Source organism: Crotalus tigris, unplaced genomic scaffold, assembly GCF_016545835.1.
Source record: "Crotalus tigris isolate CLP2741 ecotype Arizona unplaced genomic scaffold, ASM1654583v1 scf7180000018335.1346539, whole genome shotgun sequence".
Taxonomy (NCBI): domain Eukaryota; kingdom Metazoa; phylum Chordata; class Lepidosauria; order Squamata; family Viperidae; genus Crotalus; species Crotalus tigris.
Genome location: NW_024096950.1, coordinates 732196 through 754679, shown reverse-complemented (window position 1 = coordinate 754679; position 22484 = coordinate 732196). Strand labels below are relative to the sequence as shown.

The 22484-nt window shown below is 42.6% G+C and overlaps 1 protein-coding gene across 1 annotated transcript in view; it reads right to left on the bottom strand.

Annotated features, from left to right (window-relative positions):
* Positions 1-22484, bottom strand: part of CCN4 (cellular communication network factor 4) — a 31335-nt gene that overhangs the window by 7872 nt on the left and 979 nt on the right. Inside the window, exon 2 of the mRNA XM_039350461.1 lies at positions 582-876. Coding sequence (XP_039206395.1) covers positions 582-876 — 295 coding nt within the window. The remainder of the gene's footprint in view (positions 1-581; positions 877-22484) is intronic.

The window sequence follows — 22484 nt, the reverse complement described above, 5'->3', positions numbered from 1 at the left end:
AAGGAAGGAAGGAAGGAAGGAAGGAAGGAAGGAAGGAAGGAAGGAAGGAAGGAAGGAAGTTTCATTACCCAACTAGGGTAACATCTTCAGCACTGATGATATTCCCTAGCTAGGTAATGAAATGTCTATATGAAGGTCTACTCTTCTCTATGACAGCCCATCAAACATTGGAAGACTGCTATCATACTGTATAACCCCTTTCCTCTTTGTTAGATTAGACATTGTTACTTCCTGCAACTGCTCAGTGTGTGCTTTAGCTTCCAATCCCTTACTCATCTTTGTTGCTCTTCTCTGCACTCTTTCTAGAGACACAACATCTTCTTCTTTTTTATCATGGTGACCTGAACTGGACACAGTATTGCAAGTGTGGTCTTACCAGTGCAGTATAAATCCGTACCAATACTTCACGTGATCTTGATGCAGCTTAGGAGTTTGGAAGCACAAAGCAAAAGCAGAAAAGGAGGAGGTGAGCTATTGCACAGAGTCATCCCCAAAAGAAGGAGTAGCAGAATTGGATTAGTATGTGAGCCAACACTTTGCTTTTTTAAAACAAACCAAAAAAAGGTATTTACTTTACTTACGTGCACACACTCCTATTTCGTACCTAGGTGCATCTCTGCTGTAGTCACAGTACAAGCCCCTGTGAATATCACAGACGTCCGCCTCGGTGCACTTCTCTCCAATTTGCTTGGCACACATCTTACAACACTCACATCCATCCGTGAGCAGACTGACCCCTGAGGGACACAGAGGTACTGTTGTTGGACATTCACATGGCCATGTACAGTACTGTGTTCGTGTGTAGACTTCGGTCGCTGAAGAGATGACAGGTGGTGATGTGGTGGTAACAGTGGTGGTGGCATTCTGGGGAAAGACCTGTGCAACAAAGAGACAATTAGAAATCCACACATCTTAAAGTTGCCAGGTGGAGAAAGACTGAGAAGGACTGAATTACTGTCAGGTTGCAAAGAACCAAGTATGATGCGTGGAGTTATTTCTGAGGAGTTGTTCACCTACAAACAGAATCTTGCCAGATTAAAGGACTTATCTGCATAACTATTAGGTATCTTCTGTGAACTGCTAGGAAGGGTCCACCTCAGTCGTGAGATTCAGTCGGTTCGCACCTAAATTTTGTTGAGTTCGGAGAATCGGCTGAATGCACACTGCTTCTAGAAGTCCGTTCAAGGCCTCAAGAGGCCTGGAGGAGGTCTCCTAGGCCTAGAATGGCCCACCAGAAGTGCATGGATGCCACTTCCAGAAGTCCTTTCTAGGCCTCAAAGGCCCAGGCCTGCATCCATGCAGAGAACCGGTTGTTCAGGTATTTGAATCCCACCATTGGTCCACCTTCATCCTCTTCCTGCCTGCCAGACATTCCAAGCTCTGCTGTCTCTTTGTCCCCTTTCTCCTGCCCTTCCAGACTATGTTCTACCACATCTTCAGGAGGTAAAAAAAGATGGCATTAATTCATGAAGGATCAGGCACCTAAATTACAACAGTTAGTTAAAGACCAGCTGATGGGAGGGAACAATTGAAGATCAGAAATTACTATATGGAGTCAGCTACCATGTAGACAAGGGGGCCTGTTGGGCTGAGTGGGATGTAATAATAATAATAATAATAATAATAATAATAATAATAATAATAACAACAACAACAACAACAACAACAACAACAGCAACAACAGCAACAACAACAAAGAAACCGCACCCATGCCATTGCCGGCAATGGGGAAAAAGTTCCGATATGTCGCGCAATGTCACATGACATAGCGAGTTTGACATGTCTGATGTAGACATTTCATTACCCAACTAGGGAACATCATCAGTGCTGAAGATCTTACCATGGTTGGGTAATAAAACTTACTTCCTTCTCTCCTCCCTCCCTCCTCTCTTCCCCTCCCTCCTTCTATCTCTCCTTCCCTCCCTCCCTTCTTTCCTTCCTTCCTTCCTTCCCTCCCTCCCTTCCTCCCCTCTCTCTCCTCCCTCCCTCCCTCCCTTCCTTCCTTTCTTCTTCCCATTCCTTTTCTTCCTCCCTCCTTCTTCCCTCCCTCTCCTCCCTCCCTTCCTTCTTTCCTTTTCCCTCCTTCCCTCCTTCCCTCCTTCCCTCCCTCCCTCCCTCCCTCCCTCCCTCCCTCCCTCCCTCCCTCCCTCCCTCTCCTTCCTTCCTTCCTTCCTTCCTTCCTTCCTTCCTTCCTTCCTTCCTTCCTTCCTTCCTTCTTCCCCAACATTAGTCAGGCAATGAACAACCAAGTTCAAAGAACACCAGGGTCTCTACAGTTCAAGCTTAAGCTACACAGATTCTTTTCTATTAGATTCTTTTTTACAAGCAAAACATCTAAAAAGGGCACAAGTCTTCCATCATTTAATTGCACCTAAACCTTGAACTGGAGGAGAATAGTTCTTCATTGAACAGAATGCTGCAAGTTCACAAGTAAACAAACAATTTCTGATCCAAAGAAAATGCAAGTATAACAATCTAACTGCATCATCATGGCGATCCAAACACTGCCAAGCTTTACAAACAGAACAATAATTGTTTGCCAGAGCCAAGTCAACTGAAATTGTCCCAACCATCTTGAATATCTTGGCCCCATAAATGCCCATAAACATTCTACATTTATTTCATTACAAAGTTTGCTAGCTCTCATATGCTAGATGATTTATAGTTATACGTCCATTGAAACATCCATAACATTTTAGCCCAGCTTTAATGCAAGAACTTTTTGCTGCTTTGAGTTAAAAATGTCCTTTCTTGAATGACCTACAGAAGAGAACTAGCCCATCCTTTTCTCCTTTTCTCTTCCTCCTTTTTGAAAGGGGTCAAAACTTGCTTTTTTGTTCCTCAAAATGTCCTGGCTACAATGCTGTAATTGCTGTACCAGTTCCCATTTCAAGCGGGAATTGGAATTAATTGGTTTACTTTCAAATGGCATAGAAAAGTAGTTTCATTCTTCTTTTTTAGGAGGCCAAGGTTCCCATGGCCTGGGCAGTCCATTCCCTTTGTTCGTGGCATTTAAAACCAATTTGCCATAGTTCCTGGATTTTATCAGAGCTTTGAAGGCCAAAAGTGAAGCTAAGGTCAAGCAGAAAACCACTCTGCAATTCGATTCCATTCCTTTTGATCACTCCTGATCAAATTTCTGTACTCCTGTACTTTGAGCTAATTGTTACCTTTTCTTTGGCTTGAATAAAAGTAAGATGGATGACCTTCCCCTTCAAGAGGATCGGGTGATTTGAGGATAAAAGATTAAATAATATTCTGAGTGCTGGATTGCAAAGAAAGGCAGCAATTTGCCCAAAACAGACTCTGTAGTTCAACATTTATTTCTTCTTTCCAGAGCAGGGACATCTGAAGTGGATGTGTGTCAGAAAAGTCAAGATGGCAGCTTTGGATACACTCTCCCAGTCACCATCTTGACTTTTGGCAAAGTGTTGGCGATCCACAGCTATTTCTGGGATCCAATGATTCTCTCAAAATCATGAAAGCAGTGCCATGCCATTACAATGTCCGCTCTATCCCACGTTCACGTATGTGAGACTCATATAAGAGCCAGTTTGGCCTAGTGCAGGGGTAGGCAAACTTGGCTCTTTTATGACTCGTGGACTTCAACTCCCAGAATTCCTGAGTCAGCATGACTCAGCATGGAAACCTCTCCCTTTCCCTTCAGCATGGCTGGCTCAGGAATTCTGGGAGTTGAAGTCCAGGAGTCATAAAAGAGCCAAGGTTGCCTACCTCTAATCTAGTGGTTAAGGCTCCAGGCTAGAAACCAGGAGATTGAGAGTTCTAGTCCTGCCTTAGGTACGAAAACAAAAGATGAGGGGATAAAATTAATTACATTTGTTTGACAGGATTAGGACCAAGGAAGTCAGTATTTTAGATCCATTGCTAGCCTTTGCAAACAAGCTAAACAAATCTCATAACAAAAGCACCCAAAGCAAATCTCCAAATTACAAAATGCTGTAAAACTGTATTTGTACACATCAAATCTATTGATCAACAGTCCCAGAACTAGATGCTGCTCTGCTCTTCAATAAACAAGAACCTTCTCTCAAAAGCAACCTCCATTTTTATTCCCGGCTTGTAACTGGACCTGTTTTTTTCCCCCACACTATGTAGTGGTCTTATTTTGCGCTCTTCATGAACTCCCATTTCTATTGCCCAAGGCAGCATCTTCAGAGCACAAGTGTTAAAATGGGTGTTGTGATGACACCAGTATGTCAGGGCAGAATTGGCCTAATGGCAGTCACATTCTGTTGCAAGCTCTAAAACCCCAAGCAGGGTAATTTGAAAGCCATTTTCAAGCAACTTGTGAAGAAGAGCAGGAATCTCTTTCCCAGGGCGAGACCAAAGAATTGCATTTAAATGTGAACTTAAAAAAAAAAAAAAAGCTAACAGGAAGTATTGTGCATGCTTTCCACCTTCTTATGGCACCACCTAGTGGGCTAAAAGTTGTGCCATTTTCATTTCAACTACAGTCCTCTTTTTGAATATGGGGAATCAAAGTCATCATAAGGACGGAAAATTACTCTGCATAATTTCCTAATCAAAGTCATAGTATCGATGAAAGATTACTCTGCATAATTTCCAGTTTAGCTGACACCCACCATACGCCTTACCCAAATCAGAGCACCCAACTCCATCCTTCAGATCATCCTAGCCGAAATGTAGCTTGATTTTTATTGATTAAACATTAGGAAACATTTTAAAAAGTTAACTAGCAAAATGGGAAAAAAGACAAAAGGAGAGAGAGAGAGAGAGAAAGAGAGAGAGAGAGACTTATAAAAAAAGGGGGGGGGATCATAAAATTGGGTAGACTTGTTCAAAGGAACTTTCCCTCTACTTACTAACAGAAAGCTTATTTGAGGCAAATTTTGCATTACAGGTAGTCCTTGACTTATAACAATTTATTTAGAGACCACTCAAAGTTACAAATGCACTGAAAAAAGTGATTTATGATAGTTTTTCCATACTTATAACTGTTACTGCATTCATATGGTCATGTGATCAAAACTCACATGCTTGGCTCATATGTCAATGCTGCTAACATCGGATGTTTTTGCTTTGACAACAGTTGGAGATTCAACCATCATCTTCTTATATTTTACTCTTAGAGTTTGAGTTAGAGTTAGATGATGCTGGGGGGGGAGGAACGTGCATGAGAGTTTAGCTAGACATAGACTTAGTGTGTGACCCAAGGTTATTGAAATAAGAGATGATAAGAATTGGCGGACTGGAGAACTGGAGGGAAAGCCTGCATTTCAAACTAACTGGAAAATGTGATTTATGACTGTTAATTGGAGGAGGGAATTGTGCTTTGATACTATGTGCTCAGGGGAGGGGAATTCAGTTTTTGGCTTCGATTATGTTAGTGCCCACACTATGCTTCTCTAATAAAGACTTTTTTAAGATAAACAATGCCTCGAAGTTCTTTGAAGAGTTTCATCTGTCAGAACCATGAGATCATATTTATGACATGAACTTCTGAGAAGCAGAGTCAGTGTTGAGTGCCTTGCAGTAGTCCAGTCAGGAGGTGACCAGAACATGAGTGACTATCTGAAGGGCCTTCTGTTTTTTTTAATTCTAATTTTCTCAGATTCTTAGATTTCTACTTAATACTAAGAGAGATATTTAATCTTAATAGAGGAAACCTTTCCCTTGGGCTTTTCTGTGGCTACGTTCTTAGTCACCTTTTGAGAAGTAGTCAGAAGACTACTAGAAGTCCCAGAGCAGTTTAATAATAATAATAATAATAATAATAATAATAATAATAATAATAATAATAATAATAATAATAATTATTATTATTATTATTATCGATCATCGCACAGTCAGCCAGATGTTCAGACTGGATTTGGCATTTTGTCTACCTATCGAGTCCTTACCAGGACCTGGGAGAGGCAGATGTGGATGTTTGATGGTATTACAGATATCGTCGCAGGATGGAAGCAGTTCCTAATAAGGCCGCCTTTTGCAATTGACTAATAGCGAATTTGTCATCATTATTATTATTATTATTATTATTATTATTATTATTATTATTATTATTATTTGCCTGTAAGCAAAAAATGGTGGGAGAGAAATAGAGAAAGAAATAGAGAAAGTCATAGAAAATGATAAAATCAAACTGCTCTGGGGCTTCAGAATTCAATCAGACAAGCACCTGCAACATAACACCCCAGACTTAACAATTGTTGATAAGAAAGACAAAAAAGTCTGGATAGTGGACACGGTAGTGCCTGGAGACAGCAGAATAGATGAGAAAGAGCTGGGAAAGATAACAAAGTACAAAGACCCACAAATAGAAATAGAAAGACTGTGGCAAAAGCAAGCAAGGGTAGTACCAATAGTCATAGGCTCCTTGGGTGCAATCCCAAAACAACTGGAGCACCACTTGAACACCATTGGCATTGACAAATTCGCTATTAGTTAATTGCAAAAGGCGGCCTTACTAGGAACTGCTTCCATCCTGCGACAATATCTGTAATACCATCAAACATTCACATCTGCCTATCCCAGGTCCTGGGTAAGGACTCGATAGGTAGACAAAATGCCAAATCCAGTCTGAACATCTGGCTGACTGCGATGATCCATAATATAAAGCTGGAAGGGACCTTGGAGGTCATCTAATCCAACCTCCTGCTCAGGCAGGAAACCCTATACCATTTCAGACAATCTCTTTGGAGCATTCACAACTTCTGGAGGCAGGTTGTTCTACTGGCTAATTGTTCTAACTGTCAGGAAGTTGCTCCTTAGTTCCAGGTTGCTTCTCTCCTTGATTAGTTTCCATCCGTTGCTTCTTGTCCTGCCTTCAGGTGCTTTGGAGAATAGCTTGACTCCCTCTTCTTTGGGGCAGCCCCTGAGATACTGGAAGACTGCTATCATGTCCCCCCTCATCCTTCTCTTCATTAAACTAGACATGCCCAATTCCAGCAAACGTTCCTTATATGTTTTAGCCAGGGCTTTTTTTTCTCATAGAACGCCCAGAACGGAGCTACAGCACCTTTTTGGGATGGAATCTTGTAGGGTAGGCAAGGCAGGTTGTATGACGTGTGTGAGTTCCGGCACATTTTTTTTTTTTTAAGAAAAAAAGCACTGGTTTTAGCCTCCAGTCCCCTAATCTCTTTGTTGCTCTTCTCTGTACTCTTTCTAGGGTGTGTGTGTGTGTGTGTGTGTAATTTTGATTAAATTGAAAAATATTGTTGTGTGTCATTACAATATTGATAGCCTTCAGCACTATTGATAAGCTTCCTAAAGTTTTCAACCAATTAATTTATTGGGGAATCTAGTATGCTTTTCAAATTGCTTTTCTTTGTGTAAAAAATAGCCTCATTTTTGTGTTTATTCCTTTGAGTGATTCTTTTTTTCATTGTGGCTTTAAGATTGTTTCTACTGCTCTTTTGGAAAGAGCTGAGTAAAGGGAAAACTAGTAGGGACAAAATAGCCCAGTGGTCTCCTACAGCTCTGTAGATAGTCCTCATTTATGACCACAATTGATCCCCAAACTTATATTGCTAACTGAGAAATTTCTTTGCCCCATTTTACACCTTTTCTTGCCCCATTTGTTAAATGAATCACTGCAGTTGTTAAATTGGTGATGCGGTTGTTTAGTGAATCTGACTTCTCCATCGACTTTGCTTGTCAGACGGTCACAAAAGGGGATGACACAAGCCTGGGACACTGCAGCCGTCATAAATGTGAATTAATTATCAAGCATCCAAATGTAAATCATGTGACCATGGGGATGCTGCAACAGTTGTAAGTGTGAAAAATGATCATAAGACACTTTTTTCAGGGTCATTGTAACTTCGGCCACTAAATGAACTGTTGTAAGTGCGAGGAATACCTGTATTACAATCGCTATATAGAACAGTGTTTCTCAAGCTTGGTGACTGCGATGTGTGGACTCCAAATCCCAGAATTCCAGAGTTCTGGCTGAGGTAATCTGGGAGTTGACACCCACACATTTTAAGGTTGCCAAAGTTGAAAAACAATGGAAAGAGGGTTTCCATTCACATCAGTTTCAATGCCGTTTGTGCCTGAAAGGAGAATTCTGGGGTCATTTGTGTGATAATCCACGAATTTCTTTCCTTGGCTGTCCACATTATTTTCGGGAGTCTTCTCCACCCCCAAAGTTCAGAAGCATCAATACTTTTCCTGCCGTGTTTCTTCAAAGTCCAATATACACTTCCACAAACTGTCACATGATCTGTTACCATCCTAATCTTTGCAGATCTGGTATTAAATTGTGTGGACGTTACAAGTTCCTTTACTCCTGATTTCTCAGTTAAAGGGGTAATGAGCGCATTGCTGGGAGTCCAGATTAGGGAGAGATCATAATTAAGAAGAAACTCAACCTAGGACTGAGGAGAAATTTCCTGACAGAACAAATTAATCAGGGTAACTACTTGCCTCCAGAAGTTGTGGGTATTGCGACACTGGAGGTTTTTAAAAAGAGATTGGACAACCATTTCTCTGGAATGGCATAAGGTCTCCATCACTGTAGTCTTTCAAGAAGAGACTGTTATAGCCACCTGTCTGAAATGGTATTTCCTGCCTGAGCAGGGGGTTGGACTAGAAGACCTCCAAGGTCCCTTCCAACTCTGTCATTCTGTTATCATAAGAAAATCTTATCTTTGTGGTCACTAGAAGCCAAAAACAACCTGAGATTAGATGAATATCATGTTTGACACAATCAAATCTAATCAAAATTCTGATTTCAATGGATAAGCAATATTCTGTCAAAATACATTTCATTGAAATGTGTGAGAAGTTTGACTCAGGGTTTATCCACAGTTGAATTCCACAATTAAAATCCAGTTACTGGCAACGTAGCAGAATCTCCACTTATTTGTAATCTAACGTCAGGGGGCAGCATTGAAACAAGAATCAAGACCTATTGTGAGATCCAAAAGGGTATGATTTTTTTTTTTTTGGACCACCTTTTATCCTGAAATCAGAGTGTGCAAAGATCTCAAAAGTACATTTTCGGTGTACGCTACCTCCAGGCCCCACAATTATAATGCAACAGCTATATTGTGAACATTATAGAAAAATATAGAACTGTGAAGGCTTAGGTATTAGATGGCATTGCACTGTTCCAGGGCAATGCCTGGAACATCCTATGGTCAGGATGTTCATCCTATCAAGCATTTTGGTGAACAGCACAATTTACATTCAGCAGGATGGTGTTGCCAAATGGGATGACTACAACTAGGGTTGGCTTGGATTTTTGGATCTAAGGGGCTGCCACAAAGAAGAGGTAGTCAAGCTATTCTCCAAAGCACCTGAAGGCAGGACAAGAAGCAACAGATGGAAACTAACCAAGGAGAGAAGCAACCTAGAACTAAGGAGAAACTTCCTGAACAGCGAGAAGAATTAACCAGTGGAACAACCTGCCTCCAGAAGCTGTGAATGCTCCAACCCTGGAAGATTTTAAGAAGAGACTGGACAGACATTTGTCTGGAATGGTATAGGGTTTCCTGCCTACAGCAGGGGGTTGGACTAGATGACCTCCAAGGTCCCTTCCAACTCTGTTATTCTGATATTCTGAAAAAAAAATCTTTCTTTTTTAGAGCCAGTTTGGTGTAGTAATTAAAGCATCCCGTTAGAAACTGGGAGACAGTGAGTTCTAGTACCTCACGCACAAAACCCAGCTGTGTGACTTTGGGCCAATCACCAGCAGATGTTGAGTTCTAATCCTGTCTTAGGCATGTAGGCTGGCTGGGTGACTTTGGGCCAATCACCAGGAGACAGTGAGTTCTAGTCCTGCTTTAGACACAATGCCAGCAGGGTGACCTCAGGCTAGTTACTCCCTCCCATTCCTAGGAAACAGTCAAGGGCAAACCACTTCTGAAAATCTTTTCCAAGGAAACTGCAGAGATTCAGAGTCTGTGAGATTGTCATGGTTGTACTCTCATTCCCCCAAGGAATGGCATGAAATGGAACTTCAGATGTTGACCGTGGTCTTATTCATGCATCACTGGTATGGTGAGGTTCAAACATCTCCCACACCCAACCTCTGTCCCTACAAAGCATGCATTTAATCATAATGTCTTCCTTTCAATTATTCTCATTCCTGATTACTCATGACACCACAGTCTGAGACTAAGATCTAAGGTTTTTTTTTTTTCCTTTGAAGTCTACGTCTGATGAAGATCACTGTTTAAAATCCTGTTCCATCTCAAGGTTGAGAATGCTGAAACTAGACTGGTTAAGACCTTTGCTTGCCCCACAGTAGTTTAACAACATCTACGGACCCCAAAGTCTTTAAATCATTTGCAGGCCGAGCCGACATTGAAGCAGGCTTAACTTGCACGTTGTGCATAACATTGCATGCATAACAATGCATGCACATATACAGTGTGGGAAGAATCCAGAGAAAGAAATATTTTGGGAATATTAAAAAGGCAGAATATATTTCCCCAAAGGAATAATGGAGAAGATCTTAAAAAAAGACAGAAACCGCCCCCCAGAAATCAGCCCCAGCCCTTAAGCCAGGAGTAGGCAACCTTGGCTCTTTTATGACTCGTGGACTTCAACTCCCAGAATTCCTGAGCCAGCATGGCTCAGCTTGGAAACTCTCCCTTTCCTCTCAGTATGGCTGGCTCAGGAATTCTGGGAGTTGAAGTCCACGAGTCATAAAAGAGCCAAGGTTGCCTACCCCTGCCGTAGGCAGAAGCCAGCTTTTAGGAATGCAAATTCAATAATCCATTCAGGAAAGTTGGAGCCAGGAAGCTAGAAATTAGGAAGACAAAGACACTTAAAATCTACATATCCCCACCCAAATTCTAAGGACGGGAGACATAATAGGATTAACCCACCAATAACAAAAGGACAGACTCAGGTCAAAGTCCATGACACAGGAAATACAAAGCCTCAAACAGGAACAGGAAACAACCTCAAGAGCCCCAGAAGATATAAAAGCCCACCACTCCCTTTTACATGTGTGCAGTTTTTCCAGAGCCATCTTTCTGTCTGGCGCTCCTCTTCAATAAACTACAACCTTCTTTCTAAAGCAGTCTTCATTTTGATTATTCCCGGCTTGGGCTGGACTCTGATGAAGATTTTTCTCTCAACAACAGCTAGTCCTCATCTGTGACTGTGCTTATGATCTGACTTCATCTTCCTTTGTTTTGCAGACCTGCAAAGATCATCAGTGTGAGGTTTGATCAAAAAGGAACTTTCTAATCACTGTTGTAACTTTGAATGGTTGCTAAACGAGACCGCCTGCATAGCAAGAGCTTGCACTGTGATATTATGGCACACATTATTTGATTCTGATGAAACCTCCAGATCCAACAGATGCTTTGGCATGAGAAATTAGACCTCTGGATGCAGTTCCAGTGACTGTCATTCTGAAGTGCTTCTTTTATCCATTTCTATTAATATAATAATCATCTGATCATTATCAGATGATTATTATATTAATAGAAATGGATAAAAAAGAAGGTCCTGTTTCAACAGCAACAGAGGGATGAGATGCTATGTGAATGATTTATAGGACAAGATTGCACAGAACAAAAAGAAGGAATATAAAGTTGGATTATTTGACCAGACATGAGCCATTTGTTTATTGTTATAAACAAATTATCTGTTATTAGTGTTCATTATTATAAAATAAACTGTTTATTGTTATTCTTCCTAATCATTCCTAGTGGACTTTTTATTTTTGTAAAAGTTTTTTTAAAATGATGATTCCTGGATTGCATATAGATAAAATTTAAGCTTGTAACTTTACAAGAGAAGAAACCTTTTCTATATTAGCTCATGCTTGGGGAGATGAAAGTTAGATACCCCTTCTGCAATATTGTCTTTGTTGCCTTTGTCTTTTCCCTTCTACTTTTCCCCTTTTTCTTTTTTTCTGAACTTTCCAGACTTTTTTTTTCTTTTAGTTTAGTTTGTATTCATTTTTGCTAGACGTATTAAAATCTTTAATAAAATGATTTTAAAAATTAAAGTCTTCTCACTGCTTGCAGAACCAATAGCTGCAGCTTAATAAAATGTTCCACCCAAGCTTTGCCATTAACAAATCTCAGAGAACAATCCTGGTGGTGGGGGGAGTCTGAATATTTTATAGAATAACAAAATAACAGAGTTGGAAGGGACCTTGGAGTTCATCTAGTCCAGTGGTTCTCAACCTGTGGGTCGGGACCCCATTTGGGGTCGAACGACCATTTCACAGGGGTCGCCAAACAATGCAGTCCACCATTTTCCCCCCTTTTCCTTAGCTGTGCTACTCCCTTTTATTCTATTGGCTTTTGAAAGGCAATAGAATAGACTATCTTGAATAGAGTCTAATTCTATTGGCTTTCAAAAGCTAATAGGAATTGTCCAGGCTGTCTCTGCCCTGCTGAGCCCGCCAAAAGTCCCATTCTGCAAACGGTGCTGCACCAGTTGAGTAGTCCTTGACTTACGACCGGTTGAGTATCCTCGAGTTATGACCGGTTGGGGGGTCGCGGCATTAAAAAGGTTGAGAACCACTGATCTAGTCCAACCTCTGCTCAGGCAGGAAACCCTATACCATTTCAGACAAATGGCTGTCCAATCTCTTCTTAAAAACTTTCAGTGTTGGAGCATTCACAGCTTCTGGAGGTAGGTTGTTCCACTGATTAATTGTTTTGACTATCAGGAAATTTCTCCTTAGTTCTAGGTTGCTTCTCTCCTCAATTAGTTTCCACCCATTGCTTCTTGTCCTGCCTTCCAGTGCTTTGGAGAATAGCTTGACTCCCTCTTCTTTGGGGCAGCCCCTGAGATATTCGAACACTGCTATCATGTCCCCCCTCATCCTTCTCTTCGTTAAACTAGACATACCCAATTCCAGCAACCGTTCCTTATATGCTTTAGCCTCCAGTCCCCTAATCATCTTTGTTGCTCTTCTCTGTGCTCTTTCCAGAGTCTCGACATCTTTTTTTACATTTGAGAGGGGGACTTTTTTTGCATTTTTTTTTTGTTTTGTTTTAACTCAGCCACGCCATTTCCTCCTTCCTCTTTCCCACCTCCATCATCAACAACAAAACAATTACACATACTGGCAATCCTCAACTTACGATCACAACTGGGACCGGGATTTCCATTATAAAATATTGCTTTCATAAATCAAGACACCCTGTGCTCGGACCCAATTTTACATTCATTTTTACAATGGTCATTAAGTCATCATAGTCATTAAGCGAATTGCACAGTTATTAAATGAATCCAGCTTCCCCAATGATCGTTTTTGGCCAGGACCACACCACCAAAAACCATGATGCTGCAGTGGCTAAAGTGCAGTATTGCAGACTAACTCTGCCCAAAACCTGGAGTTCGATCCTAACTGGCTCAAGGTTGGCTCAGCCTTCCATCCTTCCGAGGTCGATAAAATGAGCATCCAGATTGTCGAGGGCAATATGCCGACTCTGTAAACCACTTAGACAGCCGTGGTAAGAGCTGTGGTGGTGCAGTAGTTAGAATGCAGTATTTCAGGCTAACTCTGCCCACTGCCAAGAGTTCAATCCTGAACAGCTTAAGGTTGATTCAGCCTTCCATCCTTCAGAGGTTGGTAAAATGAGGATCCCTATTGTTGGGGACAATAGGCTGACTGTGTAAACTGCTTAGAGAGGGCTGTAAAGCACTGTGAAGCAATGTATAAGTCTAAATGCTGTTGCTATTGCTATTAAATGAATGGTTGTGTAAGAAGTCAGCCCCCCAGAGAAGGAAATATTAAAAGGGCAGGAAAATATATTTTTCTGAAAAGATCTTAAAAACGCAGGAAAGCATGCCCAGTTTTTCTTAATAGCCCCAGGTCTCCCTTCCCCAAGCAGAAACCAGCTCTATAGAGATGCAGATGTAAATCCAGGGAGCTAGGAGATTAAGAAGACAAAGATCTACATACCCCATCCAAACTCTAAGAGTCATCAGCCCCAGGGAAGCAGGATATGACCTTTGGACATAATAGGATTAACCCATCACCATAAGAATACCACAAAGGCACACTCAGACTCAGGTCAAAATTCATGCCACAGGAACAACTCCAAACAAAAGGATCCAGAAGGTATATAAACCCACTTCCTACATGTGCTCAGTCCTTTTTTTTTCACTTCTCTTGCTGCCAGAACCATCTTCCTGTCTGACTCTCCTCTCCAATAAACTACAATTTTCTTCCCAAAGCAGTTGCCATGTTTATTCCCAGCTTGGATGAACCATGATAAAGACTTTTCTTCCAACAGTTGTAAGTCAAGGAGTACCTGTTTAGGCTTGCACACAATTGGGTGCGGGTGCTCAAGGCTCCACTTAACCCTTAAAATCTCTAGGTGAAAGATTTGGGGCCTTGGTTAATTTATGTTTCAGCCTGGCTTTGCTGAGTTCCCACCCTTGCATATTTTCGGTTGGAATTGTTTGGTTTGCTAAATCACCAGGGTCCTGCAGGCTGGAAGCAACTTCATCTGGGAATTTTGCTTTTTTTTATTTTTGCAAGAGTCAGCCTGCTTGCTCATTTGACTGAACCGCAAATCGTTACAACTCATAAATCTCGGGTATGAAATCACTCCGTATTTTAGCCTGGCTGGGATTCTGAACTCATCTCTCAGCATAGCTTCTTAGAACATGTTGCTTTTAGTGCTATTTATTTGTTTTATGGCTGTTCTAATCATTTAACTTGTGTGTGTAAGACAAAAGGAGAGAAATGGTTTTTGTTTTAATGTTTTAAGACCAGGATGATTCTTTAAAAAGGTGAGCATGGTTGAAATATGGATGGTATTTAAAATTCAGGCCCACTTAGAGATAGTCCTTGACTTACAAGGATTTGTTTAGTGACCGTTCGAAGTTACAACGGCACTGGAAAAGAGTCTTATGACCGTTTTTCACACATACAACCATTGCAGCCGCCCCATGGTCACGCGATCAGAATTCAGAGGCTTGGCAACTGGCATGTATTTATGACTGTTGCACTGTCCTGGGGCCATGTGATCCCCTTTTGGTGACCTTTTTACAACAAAGTCAATGGGGAAGCTTTACATCTATAATTCCGGACTCAGTTATGGTTGTAAGTCAAGGACCAGCTGTATGAACAGAATTGCAGCTTTAATTACCACAGGTAAGGGTGTAATAATTCAGGTGTTGATCAACAGTCTAACCTGGTTTGCAGGGTTACAGTGGGAGTAACATTAAAAAAGATTTCTATGTACATCACCTTCTCTACATATTAGTACCACTTTATAAAACCCTAGTAAGGCCATACCTGGAATACTGCAGCCAATTTCAGTCATCATATCATAAAAAAGATGTTGAGAGTTTGGAAAAAATTCAGAGAAGAGCAACTAAGATGATCAAAGGCCTGGAGACCAAAACATACGAAGAAAAGCTGGCTAGTCTAAAGAAAAGAAAGAATAAGGGAGACATGACAGCAGCGTTCCAGTATCTGAGGGGCTGCCACAAGGCAGAGGGGTTCAGGTTGTTCACCAGAGCACCAGAGGGAAGGACGAGAAACAATGGTTGGAAACTGATCAAAGACAGAAGCAACCTGGAATTAAGGAGAAACTTCCTGACCGTGAGACAATCAACCAGTGGAACAGTTTGCTTTCAATGTTGTGGGTGCTCCATCACTGGAGATTTTTAAGAAGAGACTGGACATTCACCTGTCTGAGATGGTATATGTTCTCCTGCTTGAGCAGAGCGCTGGACTAGAAGACCTCCAAGGTCTATTCTATTCTATTCTATTCTATTCTATTCTATTCTATTCTATTCAGGGAGATATTCAGAGATATTATCTGCCTTGAAAGTAGCCCATGCTGAACAGTACAGCATAGTCAGACATCAGAAACTGAGCAGAGGAAATGTGTTGTGACATGTATTTTGTCATAAAAATGCTTTAGAATAGCACAGAATAACAGAGTTGGAAGGGACCTTGGAGGTCTTCTAGTCCAACCCCCTGCTCAGGGAGGAAACCCTATACCATTTCAGACAAATGGCTGTCCAGTCTCTTCTTAAAAACTTGCAGTGTTGCAGCATTCACAACTTCTGGAGGCAGATTGTTCCACTGATTAATTGTTCTGTCAGGAAATTTCTCCTTAGTTCTAGATTGCTTTTCTCCTTGATTAGTTTCCATCTATTGCTTCTTGTCCTGCCTTCATAAAATGAATTTTGTAAAATGATTTTTATAAAATTTACCATATTTCAATGCCATGGGAGTGATGGATCCCAGATTTTGGATGCATTCTATAAGTTAGTCCGACTGGAGGTACTGTTTTGCCCTGTAATGCATCATGTCACCCAGTTAGAGGTTACAAAGCTGAGAGTTTTAGTAGTACATAGATGTTTAAATGGCTTTCTCTAGCCCAGAACATGTTCAAATTAGATGTGATTTCATATGGAGAAATGGTTTGCAAAAAATGAAATGGATATAAGTTAGCTTTGATTGGACTCACAGCATCCTGCGTCTCTGGAAAGTCAATTTCTTTTGTTTCAAAGCAAAAAATTTTCTCTGAACTGTTTAACTCATTTGACTTCAGATGCCAGTTCATATTGGTAAATAGAGCCGAGTCAGTCTGAATCATCGATTTGATTTGGAAATGGACGTTCAGAAGCAGCTGCACCAAAGCTCTTCAGTTCAACAACTTAAATCATGTTGAGTGAATGAATCGATGGAATCTACAGATTCAATCTAATCAAACTGATCCTTAAACTGGATTTTTGTAGCACCCAGCAGATATAAGAAGAGGGATCTTAAAAAGAGCAGATATAAAGGTGTTTTTTTGGGGGGTATTTGTTTTTCCAGATAGGGGCTGCCCCTAATGTTTGGGGGGGAGGGCTTGATTACTGCGAAGTAGGTAGGGCAACATTATATGAAGAGATATGATTGCATTTGGGAAAAAAACTGCCTAAGCCAGTGATGGCGAACCTTTTAGAGACCGAGTGCCCAAACTTCAACCCCAAACCCACTTATGTATCACCGGGTGGGCATGGCTGCTGGGTGGGTGTGGCCTGCCAGGTGGGCATGGCTACAGGTCATGGCAGATGGGTGGGTGTGGCCAACTCAATGTTGTTCCTGGGGAGGGACACCTGTGGGGGCCGGGCAGGGTTGGGGGAGATCCAGGGGGTCTCTGGTGGGTGGGGCAGTGGGCAGGAGGCTGGTCCTGTGGGATGAGGTGAGGCAAGGCGAGGCAGGGCAGGGGTACCATTGTCGCAGGGTGAGGCAGGGGCCTGGTACCATTGGCCCCCGTACACAGAGGCCAACTAGCGCATGGGTGCTGGGATGCATCCAGCCATGTGGGACCTTGGCGAGTTAGCGGGCAGCTGGTTGAAGAGGACGGTTGCCATCTCCGGGGCATGGCATGGGTGCCCACAGAGAGGGCTCTGAGTGCTGCCTCTGGCACGCGTGCCATAGGTTCGCCACCACTGGCCTAAACTTTCCTGATTAAAGAGGGACTAGAAGTCACCATCTCCTGGCGATTGGCCCAAAGTCACCCAGCCAGATTGCAGGCTTAATGGAGGACTAGAACTCATAGTCTCCTGGTGATTGTCCCAAATTCATAGCGCTGGTTTTCCTGCTTAAGACAGGACTAGAACTCACCATCTCCTGTTTTCCAGACTGGTGCCTTAACACTGGAACAAACTGGTTCTACAGATCTTCCATGCAGTAGTTGGAGACATTAAGCCATCTTAGAAATTTTGCTCAATGCTGTTGGTCTACACCGGGGGTCCCCAACCCCCTGGTGCTGCAGCATCCCAGCAACCAATCCATGCAAACAAGCAAAGCCCCATCCGCGGGATGCAGGCAGCACATGTAACCACACCCCCTCCAGTCCGCGGAAAATCCTCTCTCCACAGAACTGGTCCCTGGTGTCCAAAAGGTTGGGGATCACTGGTCCACACAACCAAGTTTACCCACCTGTGTGCATAAATCTAAACAGATAAGAGCCTGTGTCCTACAGATCTTCACACTTAATATGGAGTTTCTAGGAGATGGACACTATCCAGTGGTGGGATTCAGCCAGTTCGCCCCACTTCGGTAGAACCGGTAGCTAATTTTTTGTTGCCCAGGTCCAGAATGGACTCCCAGAAGCGGCATCCACACAGAGAACTGATTGTTCACATATTTGAATCCCACCACTGACACTATCCCACCCCACACAACCAGAAGTGTAGGATCAGGTTGGCATGTTACCATCTACATAAGATTACTTCTCTACCACTTCATGTGTATGACAAAGGAAGAGTAGAAAAGTCTGCGAGGGAAGAACATCTGGATGTCTATGGAGATTCTCCATCTGGATATCTTACCATCTGGATGTCTATGGAGATTCTAAGTCATCCAGTCATGATTGTGGTCATCTACATTAGGATTGAACAGACCTCTCTCATCAGAGGGGGAGGGATACGACACCAACTATCTCCTGTTTACAACACCATCCTTTCAGCATTTCCCAGAAGGCTCCACACCCATTTGCACTATTCAGGTGACCCTGTGGGCATAGATAAACCCTCCAAGTGTCCTCAACGACTCTCAGAAAGATGACTGCAAGGAATATAAATCCTTCCATCCTCCACCATTTAGTCAGAACCAAAGAAGTTTCTTGGTTGAGAAGCAAAACATCTTCAAGGAAAAAACCAAAGTCCAGTTGCCTTTTGAAAAACCATCTTTGGGATGTCCAGCTGGATGAATTCACGCAAAGGCAACTTGAGCTGGGGGCAGGGATATGACACCACTTTTCAAGTATTTGAATGGAGAAAATCAGGGTTTGTTCTCTATCATTCTATCGTTTCAGAGTGCAAAATATGGAATACAGAGCAAACTTACCCGAAAGTGTATTTTAGTTAAACATTAGGGCAAGTTTCCTGAAAGGAAGAACAGCTTAATAGCAGAGTTAATATCCAAGGAAAGAGGTGGATGTGTTTCTATCTATCTATCTATCTATCTATCTATCTATCTATCTATCTATCTATCTATCTATCTATCTATCTATCTGGGATGCTGTAGTCTAGATTTCTGCAATGAGCAGAGGGCTGGACATGATGATCTCAAAGGCTTTGTCCAGCTTTATAGTTGTGTTCATGCAACAAGCTGATCCAGAGTACTGAGTAACTCATTCTCAAGACTTGCAGGATACTTTGAACCATCATTAATCAGATGGTCCAGATTTGCACCACAGGCTAAAGCAGATGCACCATGAAGACCCTCATACCAAAAAGAGCAGAACAATCCCACTGTCACATGCATTTGCCTAACAAGAGCACGATTGTGCATTTCTCCAGAAAAATGATGCTGTTGATCACGAAAGATCTACCTTCACCCTAGATGGTTAAAAGAAATTGACCCTCCAAATTTGACCCTGCAAAATGATGGTGCCTTTTTTTCCATCAGTGCTTTGGAGAAGTCCAAAGTGATCATAAAAACCACAGACCAAGTTATAATCAGAGAATGTAAACACAGAGCGAGAAAGCCCTGTGCGAGCCCCATTTTAAACACACACTGCATTGCCTGGCTAAGGAATTTAAAGCCAAACAATTATAGCTGTGCAGACAAGAGGCAAAAAGAATTCATGCAGTTTATCTCTCTAATATATGTTTTTCTTTACTGTCTACCCCATGATTTTAGTTTTCTGGAAAGTGAAGGTGAGGATGGGGAGGAATGCTTTCAGACTTGCAAGCTGCGGTCACTGTAACTTGACTGTAAAGACAAAACTAGTACTCATGGTTGGTACTTCTTCTCTGGTCTACCTTGAAGGGCTGACAATGGTAGATCAGAACTATGAAGTAATCCTGCAGTGAATTGATTCAGACTAATCCATCCATCCTTCCTTCCTTCCTTCCTTCCTTCCTTCCTTCCTTCCTTCCTTCCTTCCTTCCTTCCTTCCTTCCTTCCTTCCTTCCTCCCTCCCTGATTTTTCCCCTACATCTTCCATGTAGGCTGATCTGTAGTTCCTCTGAATGGTAGAGGGCCATCTAGAAGTTATCCTGCAGTGAATTGATTCAGACTGGTCCTTTCTTCCTTCTTTCCTTCCTTCCTTCCTTCCTTCCTTCCTGCCTGCCTGCCTTCCATCCATCCATCCTTCCTTCCTTCCTTCCTTCCTTCCTTCCTTCCCTCCTTCCTTCTTTCTTTCTTCCTTCCTTCCTTCCTTCCTTCCTTCCTTCCTTCCTTCCTTCCTTCCTCCCTGATTTTCCCCTACATCTTCCATGTGGGCTGATCTGTAGTTCCTCTGAATGGTTGATGGCCATCTAAAGTTATCCTGCAGTGAATTGATTCAGACTGGTCCTTCCTTCCTTCCTTCCTTCCTTCCTTCCTTCCTTCCTTCCTTCCTTCCTTCCTTCCTTCCTTCCTTCCTTCCTGATTTTTCCCCTACATCTTTCATGTAGGCTGATCTGTAGTTCCTCTGAATGGTAGAGGGCCATCTAGAAGTTATCCTGCAGTGAATTGATTCAGACTGGTCCTTTCTTCCTTCTTTCCTTCCTTCCTTCCTTCCTTCCTTCCTTCCTTCCTGCCTGCCTGCCTGCCTTCCATCCTTCCTTCCTTCCTTCCTTCCTTCCTTCCTTCCTTCCTTCCTTCCTTCCTCCCTCCCTCCCTGATTTTTCCCCTACATCTTCCATGTAGGCTGATCTGTAGTTCCTCTGAATGGTAGAGGGCCATCTAGAAGTTATCTGCAGTGAATTGATTCAGACTGGTCCTTTCTTCCTTCTTTCCTTCCTTCCTTCCCCTGCTGATCCAGGCCCCTTCCTTCCTTCCTTCCCCTCCCTCCCTCCCTGATTTTTCCCCTACATCTTCCATGTAGGCTGATCTGTAGTTCCTCTGAATGGTAGAGGGCCATCTAGAAGTTATCCTGCAGTGAATTGATTCAGACTGGTCCTTTCTTCCTTCTTTCCTTCCTTCCTTCCTTCCTTCCTTCCTTCCTTCCTTCCTTCTTTCTTTCTTTCTTCCTTCCTTCCTTCCTTCCTTCCTTCCTTCCTTCCTTCCTTCCTCCCTGATTTTCCCCTACATCTTCCATGTGGGCTGATCTGTAGTTCCTCTGAATGGTTGATGGCCATCTAAAGTTATCCTGCAGTGAATTGATTCAGACTGGTCCTTCCTTCCTTCCTTCCTTCCTTCCTTCCTTCCTTCCTTCCTTCCTTCCTTCCTTCCTTCCTTCCTTCCTTCCTGATTTTTCCCCTACATCTTTCATGTAGGCTGATCTGTAGTTCCTCTGAATGGTAGAGGGCCATCTAGAAGTTATCCTGCAGTGAATTGATTCAGACTGGTCCTTTCTTCCTTCTTTCCTTCCTTCCTTCCTTCCTTCCTTCCTTCCTTCCTGCCTGCCTGCCTGCCTTCCATCCTTCCTTCCTTCCTTCCTTCCTTCCTTCCTTCCTTCCTTCCTTCCTTCCTTCCTTCCTTCCTTCCTCCCTCCCTCCCTGATTTTTCCCCTACATCTTCCATGTAGGCTGATCTGTAGTTCCTCTGAATGGTAGAGGGCCATCTAGAAGTTATCGAAAGACCCCGTCTTCCCTGCCAATGATATTCAAAGATTCAGGACACCGCAGTTACTAAATCTCACCTGCTTTACCTACTCAGCTTCTGAACAAGGCAACCTCTGATATAAAAGCCTCAGCGCTGAAACCTGTGCTCAATTTCTTTTTCTTAACATTTGTTTCCTTTATGCAAGCTTTTCAACCTGCCCCTTTCTACGGGTCATGTTCTGGATTGAGTCTTGGAGCTTAGCCTACAGGAAATCAGGGAATCCGTGCTTTTTAATGGCCTCAATTGTTTTGCCACGTGGGAAATGTAGTTCTCCTGTTTGGGCACTGTCTAGTAAATCTTTTGCCGCAGTCCTCCAAGCTTTGCAAAAATCTCATCTCACAAGCTTGCATTTTCCAGCGAGTTCCTGCCGCATGTGGCATCTTCTAAGTTACTGATTCATCCCTCAGAAGTCATGTATTATTATCTTTGAGATGCTGATCTCTCTCTCTAAATATCTCCTCTTGCCCTACTCTTCCATAGTCCTCCACCCAAGCAGTCCCACATTTATTTTCAAGACCAGGAGCTCTACATGGGAAAATATATATGGAGTGGTTCCATGTGTCTAGCTTCATTCTGTTCTCCAGGTTCTTCCCCCCCCCAACCACCCCCGCATCCAGCTCATTACTCAGATCTACAGTTGTCCTAAGGGGTCAAAAAGCTGAACAACTTCCATATAGACACTGTACTTCAAGGTCTCACTGTACTTCTTCAGCCCTCACCTGATCACCTTGCCAGAGGTCAGAATAACAGTGTTGGAAGGGACCTTGGAGGTCTTCTTGTCCAACCCCCTGCTCAAGCAGGAGACCCTGTATCATTTCAGACAAACGGTTGTCCAATCTCTTCTTTAAATCCTCCAGTGAGGGAGTACCCAGAACTTCTGAAGGCAAGTCGTTCCACTGGTTACTTGTTCTCACTGTCAGGAAATGTCTCCTTAGTTCTAGGTTGCTTCTCTCCTGGATTAATTTCCATACATTGCTTCTTGTCTTTCTTACGTTCAGGTGCCTTGGAGAATAGCTTGACACTC